We start from the raw sequence: 14,336 nt of genomic DNA, 5'->3' as shown, positions 1-14,336 counted from the left end.
TAATTTTGCATTAAATAAGACGTGAATGTAGACTTATTTCTTCTTAAATAAATAAACATTGTTTCATAATGGTTTGTATTTTATAGTCACTGCATAAGCAATGATTTTGGAACAAGGACTGGGTTTTTTTTTTCTCTTTTGCAGGCCCTCCAGTTAATGTCACATGCAACATATTTATAAACAGCTTTGGATCCATTGCAGAGACAACCATGGTAAGATATTTTACCTCAAAAAATGTTTAAAGTTTGAGTTAAATATGATCAATGGGCTTAAATCCTAGTGAGGCTTCTCTTCACAGGAAGCTAAAGAAGGAAACCTACATCTGAGAACAGAAAATGAGAACACTTACTTTAGCAATTGCTTGGTGGTTTTTTTTTGGTTGGTTGGTTGATTGGTTAGCCACAACAACCCCATGCAGAGCTACAGGCTGGGGTCAGAGTGGCTGGAGAGCTGCCAAACAGAGAGGGACCTGGGAGTGCTGACTGACAGCTGCCTAAACATGAGCCAGCAGTGTGCCCAGGTGGCCAAGGCGGCCAATGGCATCCTGGCCTGCATCAAGAATAGTGTGGCCAGCAGGAGTAGGGAAGTCATTGTGCCCCTGTACTCTGCACTGTTTAGGCCACACCTTGAGTACTGTGTCCAGTTCTGGGCCCCTCAGTTTAAGAAGGACATTGAGACACTTGAACGTGTCCAGAGAAGGGCAACGAGGCTGGGGAGAGGCCTCAAGCACAAGCCCTACGAGGAGAGGCTGAGGGAGCTGGGACTGTTTAGCCTGGAGAAGAAGAGGCTCAGGGGAGACCTTATTGACATCTACAACTACCTGAATGGTGGTTGTAGCCAGGAGGGGGTTGGTCTCTTCTCCCATGCAACCAGCATCAGAACAAGAGGACAGTCTCAAGCTGCTCCAGGGGAAGTTTAGGCTCGAGGTGAGGAGAAAGTTCTTCACTGAGATAGTCGTTAGCCATTGGAATGGGCTGCCCAGGGAGGTGGTGGAGTCACCACCCCTGGAGGTGTTCAAGAGAGGATTGGATGTGGCACTTAGTGCCATGGTTTAGTCATGAGGTCTGTGTTGACAGGTTGGACTTGATGATCTTTGAGGTCTCTTCCAGCCTAGGTGATTCTGTGATTCTGTGGTTGGGTTTTTTTTCCTAACAGAAAATCTGTCATTATACCATCCATCGCACAAGTAAAAGTAAAGCCAATGGTTGGGTTGTTTTTTTAATATCTCCATAAGTTTTATCTGACAGTTGTAGTGAACTCATTTTTAATTAATTTGTTTCTATGGTGTTCAAACTTTCCAACCTAAAAAATCTCAATTCATGAAGTTATTTTGTTAATATTTATTTTATAATTTTGGTATATACAGTGCATATGGGGATGTATGCTTTATTTTTAAATTCCTTCTTCCATAGACCTATTGCACAGAGAGAATAACTAAAACAGTGATCTGGTATGTAAGATTTCATTACAAATTCTTAACGTGGGGTAAACAAGTCGATCACATACATTCTGTATATCTACTTACAGTTTGTATGTTAAAGAAAGGCAGAAGGTTGAGTACAAAAAGGCTGTAAATTTTAAGAAGATAAGCAGATAGAGTCTAAAGACAGTAAAACCAGATATTGAACTGTGAATGAACGGAAATAACTTGGGTAATCTTATTTAACAGGTGAAACAGAGTAATAACTTGGAGCACAGGTTTACTCATTAAAATTTGTGGAAAGAAAGGATATTCATAGATTCGTAAAAAGGTTTGCATTGGAAGGAACCTTAAAGAGCATCTAGTGCTAACCCTTCTGCCATGGGCAGGGACACTTCGAACTAGACTGGCTTGTTCAAGGTCTCATCCATCCTGGCTTTGAACACCTACAGGGAGGGGGCATCCACAACCTCCAGTGTCTCACCATACTCACTGTAAAGAATTTCTTCTTAATATCCAGTCTAAATCTGCCCTCTTTGATCTTCATTGCATTCTCTCTCAGTATATCACTACAAGGCCTTGCAAAAAGTACCTTCCTAGCTTTCTTGTAGGCCCCCTTCAGGTACTGGAAGGCCACTGTAAGGTCTCCTTGAAGTCATCTTTTCTCCAGGCTGAACACTGGTTACACTTCTTTTGATACAGACCAGAATATGATTGACGCTCCGGGCTGCAAGTGCACATTGCCAGCTCATGTTGAGTTTTTCATCAACTGACATTCCCCAAGTCCTTCTCCTTGAGGCTGCTCCTGAGCCACTCCTTGACCGGCCTGTATTTGTGCTTTGGATTGTACCAACACAGGTGTAGGACCTTGCACTTGACCCTGTAGAATTTCATTAAATTGGCTTGGGCCCACCTCTCAGCCATGTCCAAGTCCCTCTGGATGGCATCCCTTCCCTCCAGTGTGTCAGCTGGACCATAGAGCTTGGAATCATCTGCAAACTTGCTAAGGGTGCCCTGAATCCCACTGTTCCATACTGCTGCAAAGCGGTCCCAGTACCAACCCCTGAGCCATGCTACTTGTCACTGGTTTCCATTTGGACGCTGCGCCATTGATCTCAACTCTCTGAATGTGGCCATCCAGCCAGTTCCTTATCCAGTGAGTGGTCTACCCTTCAAATCCATACTTTTCCAATTTGGTGGCCAGGATGTCATGCAGCAGAGTGTCACGTAGATGACATCATTTGCTATTTCTGTATCAACTGATGCTGTAACTCCATCATAGAAAGTCACTAAGTTCATCAGGCATGTCTGCCCTTGATGATGTCATGTTGGTTACCAACAAGCACCTCATCTTCATTTTCCATATGCCTTAGCAAAGCCTTCAGAAGGATCTGCTCCATAATCTTGCCAGGCACAGTGATAAGACTGGCCTATAGTTTTCAGGCATTCTTTCTCCATACAAGTGCATTACATATTTTTATATAAGGCAAATAAGCACTTTTGGAAACTGTTATGCAGTAATTTGGGGACTGAGAAAGTTAAAACATATAGGTAAAGGCAGAACTGAGAAAATACAGAGGTATGAAGGGAGTTATAAGGTCAAAATATAGCAAATAAAGAAAGATGAAGGCAAAAGTCACCATTCTGAGTTGCAGGTAAGAGCTAAAGCCAGACTTTTGAATATAGCCAAGGCGATGTAGCTAGGAAAATCATAAAGTCAAATACTTATTACCCCTCTCTCCAAACTGATATTCACAGCTGCCTCATCTACCTTGGAACACAGTGGTAGAGGTTACTGAGAAAGGCAGATTATTTGTTTTTCAGGTAGAAAATTACTTTCATTTGCATTTGGGTGCTTTGCCAGATTGCAAATCCTAAACAGATTGACATGGCATCCCAGGGGATTTATTCAGGTTCTATCAGAGGATTAAGCAATACCCACATGATTAGAATAGTGCTCCACAGCTACTTTTTGATGGCAAGCTTTGTGAATCTGGTGCAAAGCAGAAGGCAGACCACAGGGTGAGTAAAGGGCAATTAGATCACTATAAAAAGAATATTAGAAAACTGAAGTTGCTACCACTTAAAAAAAGTCCTGAATTTAGAAAGAGGGTGTCTGGGTTCACATCTCAAGTGTGAGAAGTAAAAACGTTTCCTTCCAGTGCAATTTAGTAAGCCAGTTCAATACTTTGATTTTATAGTGAAGTTACATTCTGTTCCTTGTTGCCTTGAAAGCAAATTAAAATAGTTGAGACAGACTACAACCTGATCTGTAACAAGTGTTTCCACGTAGTATGTTATAGAAAAGACCAAATCTGGTCAGAACCAAAGGGGCTTTTGTTCTGTCAATTATATGTATTCACAAACTGGATCATTAAGCACAACTGTGGCCTTAGGACAAGTGCTGCCTTCGTGATACTGGTATGGTGTTTATAATCTGTTCATTGGTACAGTCCAAAACAGACTTTTGTTTCTGGTCTGCAGCTGTTGACATCTCAGAGACTCAAATCCTCCTTTGCAGAAGAACAAATGCTTTTGTGTAGATAGGACTTTTCATTGTGTATTTTATTAGTTTTACTTCTCCTGAATGCTGAAGATGAACATCTTCTTAAAAAACATTAAAATCTTTCTATATTGTAATTTAATTCAAAAGAATCTTCCATTATTTTGCAAGCTGAATTTCTGCATTATGGAACAAATTCATTTACTGCAGTTCAGCATTTTACCAGTTATCATTATTTTACTAGTTTTATTTAATGTAGTCCAGTTATCATTATTTTACCAATTTTATTTAATGTAGTCCTTAAAATTCAGGTAGTTATATCTTAACATTCAGTTTCTTTTTGTGCATAGAATGACTCACTAGAACAATTTATTAGTCTCAAAAAGGTTTTCTATATTCTTGATAAATTATGTTTTCAAGCAGTAAACAAAAGAGCTTAAGTAATCAGCTAGTGCAGAATAAAACCTGGCCACTAAGTAGTGCCTTGAAGTCTCGCTGATATCCAATAATAATCAGAATAATGAGCTCTAAAGGGGTCTGAGTGCAGGAAGACACGTTCTTGCCTGTCGTTGCAATTGCACCTAGCACTGTCAGTTTCTCTCCTTCCGGTCTCTCCTTCGCTATTCTTCCACTGATTGTTAAAATCTTTGAGCTCCCTCTGCTGCCTCGGTTTTGTATAACGCAGTAAACAGAAATATGTTCAAAAAACAAAGCAAGCAGGATGGCTACAAAGTAGCCCAGTGCCGACTTTGCATTACCGGACTTCAGGGTTCTCAGTAAGAAAGAGGAGTTGCTCAGCGTGCAGTGCGAAGTAAGTGTGCAGCAGGAAGTAGCTTTCAGGCAAGTGTGTTCTAATTTGCACATGCTTAATTCCCGTATACGCCTGGATGCATTCCTGTGTGACCTGCTCTAGGTGGTCCTGCTCTAGCAGGGGATTTGGACTAGATGATCTTTTGAGGTCCCTTCCAACCCTTAACATTCTGTGACTCTGATTCTTAAACTCATACACCTGGTCTAACCAATCAGGAGAGATGGTCAAACCAAATAAAAAAGGGACCTTAATTTGGTTTACAGCTTGAAACTCTGTAAACTGCTTAATTTTTTTTTTTTCATTGTTAAGTTTTTGGGTTGGGTTTATTGTGTTTGCTTGGTTGGAGGTTTGGTGGGGTTTTTTGTTTGTTGTGTTTCTTTGGTCAGGATTTTTTTGGTGGAGGTTTTTTTGTGTGTGTTTTGTTTTAAACACACATCGTTCAACCTATTACAGTTATTTCATATTCAATTTCTTTGTCTCAAAAGACAAGCAAGATGGTTCACAGTGAGGAAATGCTGTGCTACTTCTTGCATGGAATATGTGATTCTAGTTGAACCTAAGTAATTTTATGTGATCCTATGAAGAACCTAATGTATATCATATATGCTCTGAGGAGGTAGAGAAAAAGTAAATCACAACATAAAAACCTCCCTTAAACAAAATTTCATCAGCAGCGTGACTTAAAGTCAGGCCTTGCAAATCTTCACACACTGTTAAGCTGAATGGCAATACCTGATTTGTATCTCTTTCAACAGCATTCACAAAGTAAGGATTTCACACTCATCTTCTAGCCAAGTAAGGATTTAGAAATCTTGAAGAACAGGAGATTAAAAACAAAAAGAAAGAAAGAAAGAAAAATGGAAGCTTAGAATAAAATAACTATTTCATTGTATGTTCTTGAATCCAGGAAACATGTGCTGAAAAAATTCTCCAGTATGAACACTTTAAATAAGGCATTAATTTTTAAATTCTTTCCTTGAATCAGTTTGACTTATTTTGGCATCATTTAACGATTCAGTTGTGCTCTCATGTCTTCATTCTATTCTGAATGCTTCATGCACTCTGGGTGTGCATTTTTAATTACAATAGCCAAAGTAATCATTCAGCATGAAGAGCTGTGTCCTCAGACTTTTTATGCATCACACCTGTACTGCAAAGATATATCCTAAATCATATTTAAAAAAAAAAAAAGTTGAAACCATATTATAATACTTTCTAAAGTAAAATCATATCATTTATCAAAAGAGCTGTTTACTGCACAGCATTTTTCCTTTTCCAAAGATAATATGCAGCGTGCTATCAAATACGGTGATTAAGAGCTGGTAGAACAAGTATGGTGAGACCACAATTCAGCCTTTTGTTTTCTTTAAAAGCCAATACAGTTACAGGAAGGTGTGGGCTGAAAATGTAGTTTTTACTAACATGCCCCGCCCTGTGTCATTGCTGGCATTGTAAAGATGGTGCCAGATGTTCCCCAACTCCCCTCCAAATCCTTCTATATTTTAGTACAAATGTATACAACATCAGAGCTCACCATATCTGAGGCACTTTGATTTCTTCAACAGCACAAAATAACTCTTTTGACTCCAGAATCTGCCTCACTTTCTCAGCAGGCCCAGTCATCTCCTACAGCACAGAAAATGGATTCTGTACCTTTGTTCACTGCCAAAGCACTTTTCTTTCTTCATCTATATTCATCATCTTACCCAGGGAGATCCACATGCTGGATTTACCGAACACGTACCTCTAGACAGGGGTCTACACATTGTCATCCTCCCTCTTCTTTCCAAATTTCAGGTAAACCCAGCTCACAAGTTCTCTGCTTCTGTCTCAAGAGCAGCTTGAAGAGGCTTTTATTTTCTCAACACAGAATCACAGAATGTTAGGGCTTAGAACAGATTTCTGGAGATCTAGTCCAACTCCATCCTGCTAAAGCAGGTTCACTTAGAGCAGGTTGCACAGGATCACATCCAGGCTGGCTTTGAAGATCTAGAGAGAAGGCGGCTCCACCATCTTTCAGGGCAGCCTGTTCCAGTGTTCTGTCCCCCTCAAAGTAAAGAAGTTTTTCCTTATGTTTAGGTGGAACTTACTGCATTCCAGTTTGTGCCCATTGCCCCTTGTCCTATCACTGGGCACCACTGGGAAGAGACTGGCTCCATCCTCTTGACACCCATCCTTTTGATATTCGTGAGCTTCATGCAGGGCAATCGACACAGTGAAGCCAACAAACACCAACTCCCTCTACCTGCAGCCTTCTCTGCAGTTTGGAAAGGTCCCAGCTTGTAGGCCTTTATGAAAAGAAAAAAAATAATAATCAAACCCCAAACTTGCTCAGGGCATGTCTTATCACAATTAGGAAGATATTGAAGGTGAACTAAAACCAAATACATTGAATACAAGTAACTGAGAAAATGTGCATTCATTATCTCTTCTTTACCTATTTTTAATGATAAATAATAATGAAAAATCTTCAAAAGCACTTATGAAGAATATGAATTTATTCCCTTGCTTGAAAAAATAAGCTTTTTATTGCCCCCCCCCCCTTTTTTTTTAATGCTGTCTGATCATTTAGTCACTAGATTTCTTCTTCAGTAAATAGGTTTCCAAAAGCTAACTGTGTAGGAACACATGTAAGCTAATTTATTGGCATAAGAAGATTAAAGAAAATTTCTAGTCTCTTTCCATTCATAAACATTGTGTTACAATGCCTGATCTCTCACAAGCATTTTTAGTTACTCTGTCTTCTTTTATAGATTTAAATTGAATGAAGGTTTAGCTGCTTAATTCATAGTAGTATTGAAAGGATAGTTGAACAGATAGAACATTAAACGTTTGACGTCGCTACATAGTCTTTCTTAGTTCCCTGTTTTGCAATATATTTTTCCTTGTTGTTGTGATTGTTATGAAACTGGCTACTCTATAGTTTCAGAAAACTGAACATATAAAATACATCATTTGCATGCCTTGAAAAGAATATATATTTTATATAAGATATAATAAATGAACTCATTCCTTTTGAAAGTATATGTTTGTACTTTACACAATTAAGTCTCATTCATTTTGGATAATTTTACTGCAGTTTTTAGATATTTATCCTGACTTTATAGTGTAATAAGATTGTTTTCCAGCTTAGCAAAATGTAGAGAAAATGTTTCATGTCTGTGCCTGTGACTACTGTTCTGGTATCACTGTCATATTACATACTATGGGTATTTGAGATGGGTATTAGAGGACACAGTCTCAGGCTGCGTCAGGGGAGGTTTAGGCTGGAGGTTAGGAGGAAGTTTTACACAGAGAGAGTGATTGCCCACTGGAATGGGCTACCTGAGGAGGTGGTGGGGTCACCGTCACTGGGGGTGTTCAGGGCGAGGCTTGACAGGATGCTTGGTTGCATGGTTTAGTTGATTAGGTGGTGTTGGATGATAGGTTGGAAACAATGATCTTGGAAGTCTCTTCCAACCTGGTCTATTCTATTCTATTCTACCAAAATAAGGTTAGGATTGGTTTTTCACTGAGTACCCTCTAATTCCACCCTCTTCATCATCTACCTAGTGGAAGCCCATTAACTTGACATTTCTTTCTGTCTTGCTACTCATCTAGGTACACATGCATTGGTTCACAAAGTTAATTTCTTCATGAAAGGAGCAGGTTAGCAAGTGGATACTGAATGGAGTTTGTGTCTGCTCAAGTTTTTAGTTGCCTAAGTGTATTTAGTGTATTTAGATACTGATTTAATAATTCCTGAGCCATGAGTTTTGTAGGCTGGTAGACATACAGGATTGAAGGAGATGTGCATCTTTTTGAACTACCAGCCAAAAGGCAGAATATCATAAGGCTTTTAAAATGTGACTAGATATCTTTGTGTGGACATATAGATTGTTCCCTTTCTCCTTAGTACTGGAACAGTTCAAATGCACAGTAGCTTTTCTGTGTCGGTATGGCATCAGTGTACAACCTCTACAACAACACAATTTTCCTGACAGACATCTCGGTGTGCTTCATACCTATCAATAAATTTAAAAGCAACTCATACCTAGTGAAGTTTGTTTAAAGTTAGACATTCATCCCTTTTCGTAGCCCATTTTAGCAGTTGCTTAAGCTGCTGGAGTTAGCAGGCCCTGCTTCTGGACTTGGGCTAATTCTGGCTTATTTTTTATTTTACTCTATTTACTCTATTCTAAACAATGTTGTATTTACCTACCTACACAAGAAAATCTGAGGCAAAAGTTAGTCTGGAATTCCCAAATTCCTATTTGATCTAATTGCATTATATTCCCTTGAGTAGATGAAACAGATGATGTCAAATATGTTTTCAATAAAGATTTCCTCTATTAGCCCATCCAGTCACTCACTGAAACCAGTCATATTCTAGGTGCTAACCAATAAAATGTATTAATAGCAATATGTAATATATAGCACCAAAAATTCATCTGAACAAATGAATAATCTCAGAGAAACTCAGCTCTTCACTTAGCAAGAAATGCCTTCTGCTGTTAGAGCAAAAACATCTTCAGGGACACATTATCTTCCTGCCGAAAAAAAGAACAGAATCTTTTGTCAGCTGAGAATATTGCAAAGATCAGTGAAGACAGAGGATTAGTGGATGATGTTTGTGCATGTAATTTTCATGTCCATTTTCATCTAATCCCTTATACCTCTGCTTGAAAGTGCAAACATTTTAAAAGCCCCTGATCTGAAGCTTAACAACAACAAAAAAAAGCAATTACATTGAACAAGTTGCAATGTGTCATTTTTGTGTGATGCATCAGGAGTTGGGAACACATAGCTTCCATTAAGAATGGAATTAGTATATTCAGTCATCAAGTAATAAATATTCTGTAATATGCATTAAGAGCTGCAACAAACATTATTATACCGGTATAATAGTATATCAGTACTATGTTTTATTATTTTAAGAACAAACAGCCTATATATTCACTACCTTTGACTTTTGATATGACAACTATTTCTGAGCATAGAAAATTAAATCCAGACGTTACAGATAATAAACAAGAAAATAAGTAAATAAAAACAACCAAAAAAAAACCCCTCCACACTAAAATTAACTAAACATTTTCATTTTGCAATCTTTCTATCCTGAAACCTATGGAAAATAAGTAGATTGATTTTGAATGTTTTGTAATAAAGAGAAGCAAGTCAGAAGTTACAAATAAAGAAGTCTTTACAGAAACTACTGACTGCGTTCCTCTTCTTTTAGGTATGGGTTGAATGACAAAGGCTGATACTTCTTTACTAATAAGCATCCTATAAGTGACTCTATACTTTCAGTATGGAAAAGATTGAACTGGAATAGTTACAGAAAAGTGCTCCTCCTCCAAACCTTTAGCAGTGATGCTGAAATGTTACTGAGCCTAGAGAAAAAGATGGCAAGTGATGTTCATCTGTCCCAGGAAGAACATTAACAGAGGCCATATCACTTCAGAATCCAAGGGCACCAAAGCAGTTTACTCACCTAGGAATAGCATTTGGTGCACAAAGTATTGTATATGCTTATTTGCTGAATTTGCCAAGTAAGTTCTAGTTCCATTGACTTCAAATGAGTATTGCTAGGCAGTCATTGGATTGAAACTGCAACAGAATTAGGCAAAATTGACAAAAAGTACAGCTTTTACAAAACTTCACAGGGCACCCACCCAGACACTTAGCAGTTCAGAAGCATGAGGAAAACAAAAGCAAACAAACCCAAATAACCTCTGAAATATGAAAAATATTGATTTTTTTAAAAAGCATTTTATACATCCATGGACAAAGAGAGCTCTTCATCCAAAATCCATCGATCTTTTCTGAATAGCTCAAGTAATTTCCTAAAGCTTGCTGAAATCAGAGGGAAGTTAGCCCTCACTCAAATCCCCAAACCATCTGGCCTGTTCTGCTTAATGGAGGGGGTAAGAGTACCCCCCATTTTCAAACTAGCCTAGGATTAGAACTTTTATCCAGGAACCAAACAGGCCTTACTGCTCATCCTCAGCTTGCAAAGGCTCAAATGTAGACATCCTAATCACCAATGAAGTGCTTAGCCAATTAACTTAAGGCAGAACTCTTATTCCAGCATGATAACAGTAAAATTATCCTTAGTTTTACCCACTGCCAAAAAAGTATCTCAAATTGCAGGTTTTTCAGAGACTGAGATAACTTCAGAAAACCTGAGCAGTAAAAATTAATGTGTTATATATTGCAGGAATAGCTTTTCAGGCACAGCAGTGAGAATGAGGAAGCAAACCTGAGAAAGAAGACAACTATGACAGCTTGTAATCATCAAAGCCCTGCATGATACTACCTTTGTATTAATATAACAAAACTCCAAATGATTCTTCATTTTGAGAAATTTTCTCTGATGTTTTCCTAAAGAAGAAAAAAACACCACAATTAATTCTAGCTGTGGTAACCAGGAAAGTATGTTACAAGGGGAAAACATACCCTAGAAAGTGGGGGGTTGGGGGAAGAAGTTAGTATTGTCTTTACTGCTGTTCCACTTGAGCAGCCTGGTCTACTAGAAGGTGTCCCTACCCCCCACCGGTGGGCTGGAAATAGATGATCTTAAAGGTCATTTCCAACTCGAACCATTCTATCTGTGACCGTTTGAGGCTGTGCCTTTAAGAACAAACAGTGCTGAAACACACTGGCTAAATGTTTTCAGTACTAGAACCAAAACATTCTGATATTCTAAATGAATTTCACTGGTGGATAGACAAAATGCAACTTTAGATTGTGGAGCAGTTGGAATTTTTTTTTTCCTCAGTTCAGTTCGGTTTGGGAGTTGGGGGAGTTTGGTGTTTCAGCCTGTTCTCCCTGCCTGCTCTCTCTGCGAACTGCTGGAGTTGGCCTTCAGATAAGCAAACAGTAATCCTGCATGGGCTTTTGAAGCTTACTAACAACTCTTTTCCTTAGTAACTTGCCTTTCTTTCTCTCTATCCCCTTTTTGGGGAAAAAGGGAGGTAGGGGGGGAGAGAGGGGGTTCCAAGGAGGGGATCCCTCCCTGGGGAGGGATTTTTGCTGTGTTATTTCTCTTTGCTGTATATTTCTGTGTATATATTGTAAATACCTGTATATATTGTGTTATATATAACCTGCTTTCCATATATGCTTGTAAATATATAGCTTGGCACTTCGACTGGGTTAGCTGTGGTTTCTTACTCTGTGGAGGAGAGAGAGCTAAGCCCTCTCTCAACCTACCACACTATCCTTCTATGATTCTATAGCAATAGTAGCAATAGCAGGTTTAGTACTATACGGGATTATGCAGCACTCATCTGATTCAGAGAACAACTATTTTCTGCTTGGTTTTTGGTCTCTTCCCCCCCCCCCCCCATAATATTACATAAAACATTAAAGGTAAAATTGTTCAAGGATTTTAATAACCGTCTTTAACAAGTTACATCCAGGTTAAGTAGGCAAAGTATATTGAAGATAAAATGCATAAGATAACCATAATATTTTGTAGAGCAAAGAAACAAAATGTAAACTAAAGTGACACATGCTCTACAACAATCCTTTTTAGGTTGGTGCATGGTGGGTGTTGCCATTTCACTAGCAACTAGATACCTGATAACTCAGCACCTGGGTTTTGGGGGGTGGGGAGCGGTTGGGGGTTTTTTGAGGGGAAGGGTTGGGGTTTTTTGTGGGCTTTTTTGTGGTTTTGGTGGTGTGGGGTTTTTTTGGTTGGTTGGTTGGTTGGTGTTTTGGTTTCTTTGGAGAGGGTGAGAGTAGTGAAGAGTGATAATAGACTCGGACAACTGTATGACCAATAGTCTTGTTCCCTGTGGGGTAATAATCAAATTCAATAAAACAAATAGCCCTCTATAGTTAGAAAATTCTACTTTGTAATGTCTTAAAAGTCATTGGTTACATTTTTAGGCCAGAATTACCTTGGATCTTACTATTCCTGATAGATATTCCTCTACCTTGGAACATTTGCTTAATTAAAAAAACCCTCCTGTAGCCTTCATGATTCTAGTAGTTCCCTCTAGTTCTGCCTTGACTTTTACTCCAGGACACCCTGCTGATTTTCATTCCTTCAACCTTTATGTGAACAGCTGTTTCCAGTATGTGAGATCTTCCTAGGAAGAAGGATCATATCCAGCTTTTATTGAAAAGGACAATAGTTACCAGGTTAAAAAAAAAAATTCTTGACAAGAGTGAATTTTTTCCCTAGTACTTTTAAATGCACTCTTTGCATCATTCTTTGAAAGTCCATAAGATTTCCATGTTAACATTTTACAATGAGCTAGAACAAATAAATCAATCAAACAAATAAATCACTTGACTATGTTTTGCAAGAGACAAGTCTAGATTTCACTTAGATATATTCATTGAAATTATAACAGTACTTAGAAGTGCAATAGATAGTGTTCTGGAAGGTTATTCATTTTTACATGAAAATTTGACTATTTGGTTCAGGTGACAGCATTCAAAAATTATGAAGCAGGTGGTATGCAATGTTCAAATAAAGGGCACATTTTGGATATTTGCTTTTGTATGTCTCATGGATCCAAACAGATTCCACATACAGTGCATATTAAAAACACATTGAAGAAACCAGTGAGAGTTAGGCAATTAATATCTCAAGGATTTGTACAAAAATTTCTGTAAAGTAGTCTAGCTTCTGTATGATATGGGAATATAGCTCTATCTGTATCAGCATAATGAAGAAGAAATCAACATTCTGCACATATTTTAGGTTTCACTGTGTGCTGGAAATTGGAAATCCAAATGTCGGTACTGGGGTTCACAATGGTTTCGGCATGAAGAGCAAAGACCAATTAGCTGATCTCCCAGACTTTATATTACTGAGGCCTATGAAGTAGATGAGCAGTATCCTCACCTTAAGTTCACCCTGTGGCTAAGGGTTTTGAAGGACAGTAGTGCAATTGCAGGCCCATAAAGTGACCTCATTTTGTAGGACCAGTGTACAGCAGCTGTTCAGATATGTCAGCCTTGAGGTTACACAAGTGGCTGTGGAAGTCACCACAACTTAAATGATGATTTCTTTCTCCCCTGAAGGAACCTCCCCATCACAGAGCTATTTGAGTTGGGAGTCACTCTTCCAGACAAGTAGCACATGAGAATAGTAATCCTATTGTAGGAAAACAAAGCAATTCTCACAGTTTAATTATGGTCTCTGTGTTTGCATCAGACAACCCTGCTTGCTTAAAGCAGTTAAGCCTTATGCTCACAATGTGTAATTATAAACTGAGATGATGAATACTTGTCTGTCTTACAACAGCAGTCAAATGTGTCTTTTGATAGATTAAGGACTAAGGATGCATAACGAGAAGCACATTAAGTCACTTTCCAGGGAAGAGAACAATGAAAAATTGCTTCAGCTGCATCACTGAAAAAATTAACTAGGATTTCATCTTATAAGTTAGAAACAATATAAACCAATACAATTTAGGCAAACTGACATACAAAATAACTTCATATAACCTGTAACATATTCCTTCATTTGTCTTCCATTATTTTTGTCTCCTCTTTTCACTACACATATTTCACCTGGCTTGAGAAGCCTTTTACCTTCTAAGTAGTCCTATTCTTGAACTCATCATATTCTGTAGAGAAAAGTAGAATAAGTGGACATACTT

General features: G+C 38.4%; 1 protein-coding gene across 2 annotated transcripts in view; it reads left to right on the top strand.

The window, feature by feature from the left end:
- GLRA3 (glycine receptor alpha 3) overlaps positions 1 to 14,336 on the top strand; it is a 66,732-nt gene that overhangs the window by 24,610 nt on the left and 27,786 nt on the right. For both annotated transcript variants that reach the window (XM_054168935.1, XM_054169000.1), the window contains exon 3: positions 145 to 212. In XM_054168935.1, the coding sequence (XP_054024910.1) occupies positions 145 to 212 (68 nt within the window). The remainder of the gene's footprint in view (positions 1 to 144; positions 213 to 14,336) is intronic.

Source organism: Dryobates pubescens, chromosome 1, assembly GCF_014839835.1.
Source record: "Dryobates pubescens isolate bDryPub1 chromosome 1, bDryPub1.pri, whole genome shotgun sequence".
NCBI classification, from domain to species: domain Eukaryota; kingdom Metazoa; phylum Chordata; class Aves; order Piciformes; family Picidae; genus Dryobates; species Dryobates pubescens.
Note: the sequence above shows the minus strand (reverse complement) of the source record. Positions and strands in the feature narration are given on the sequence as shown.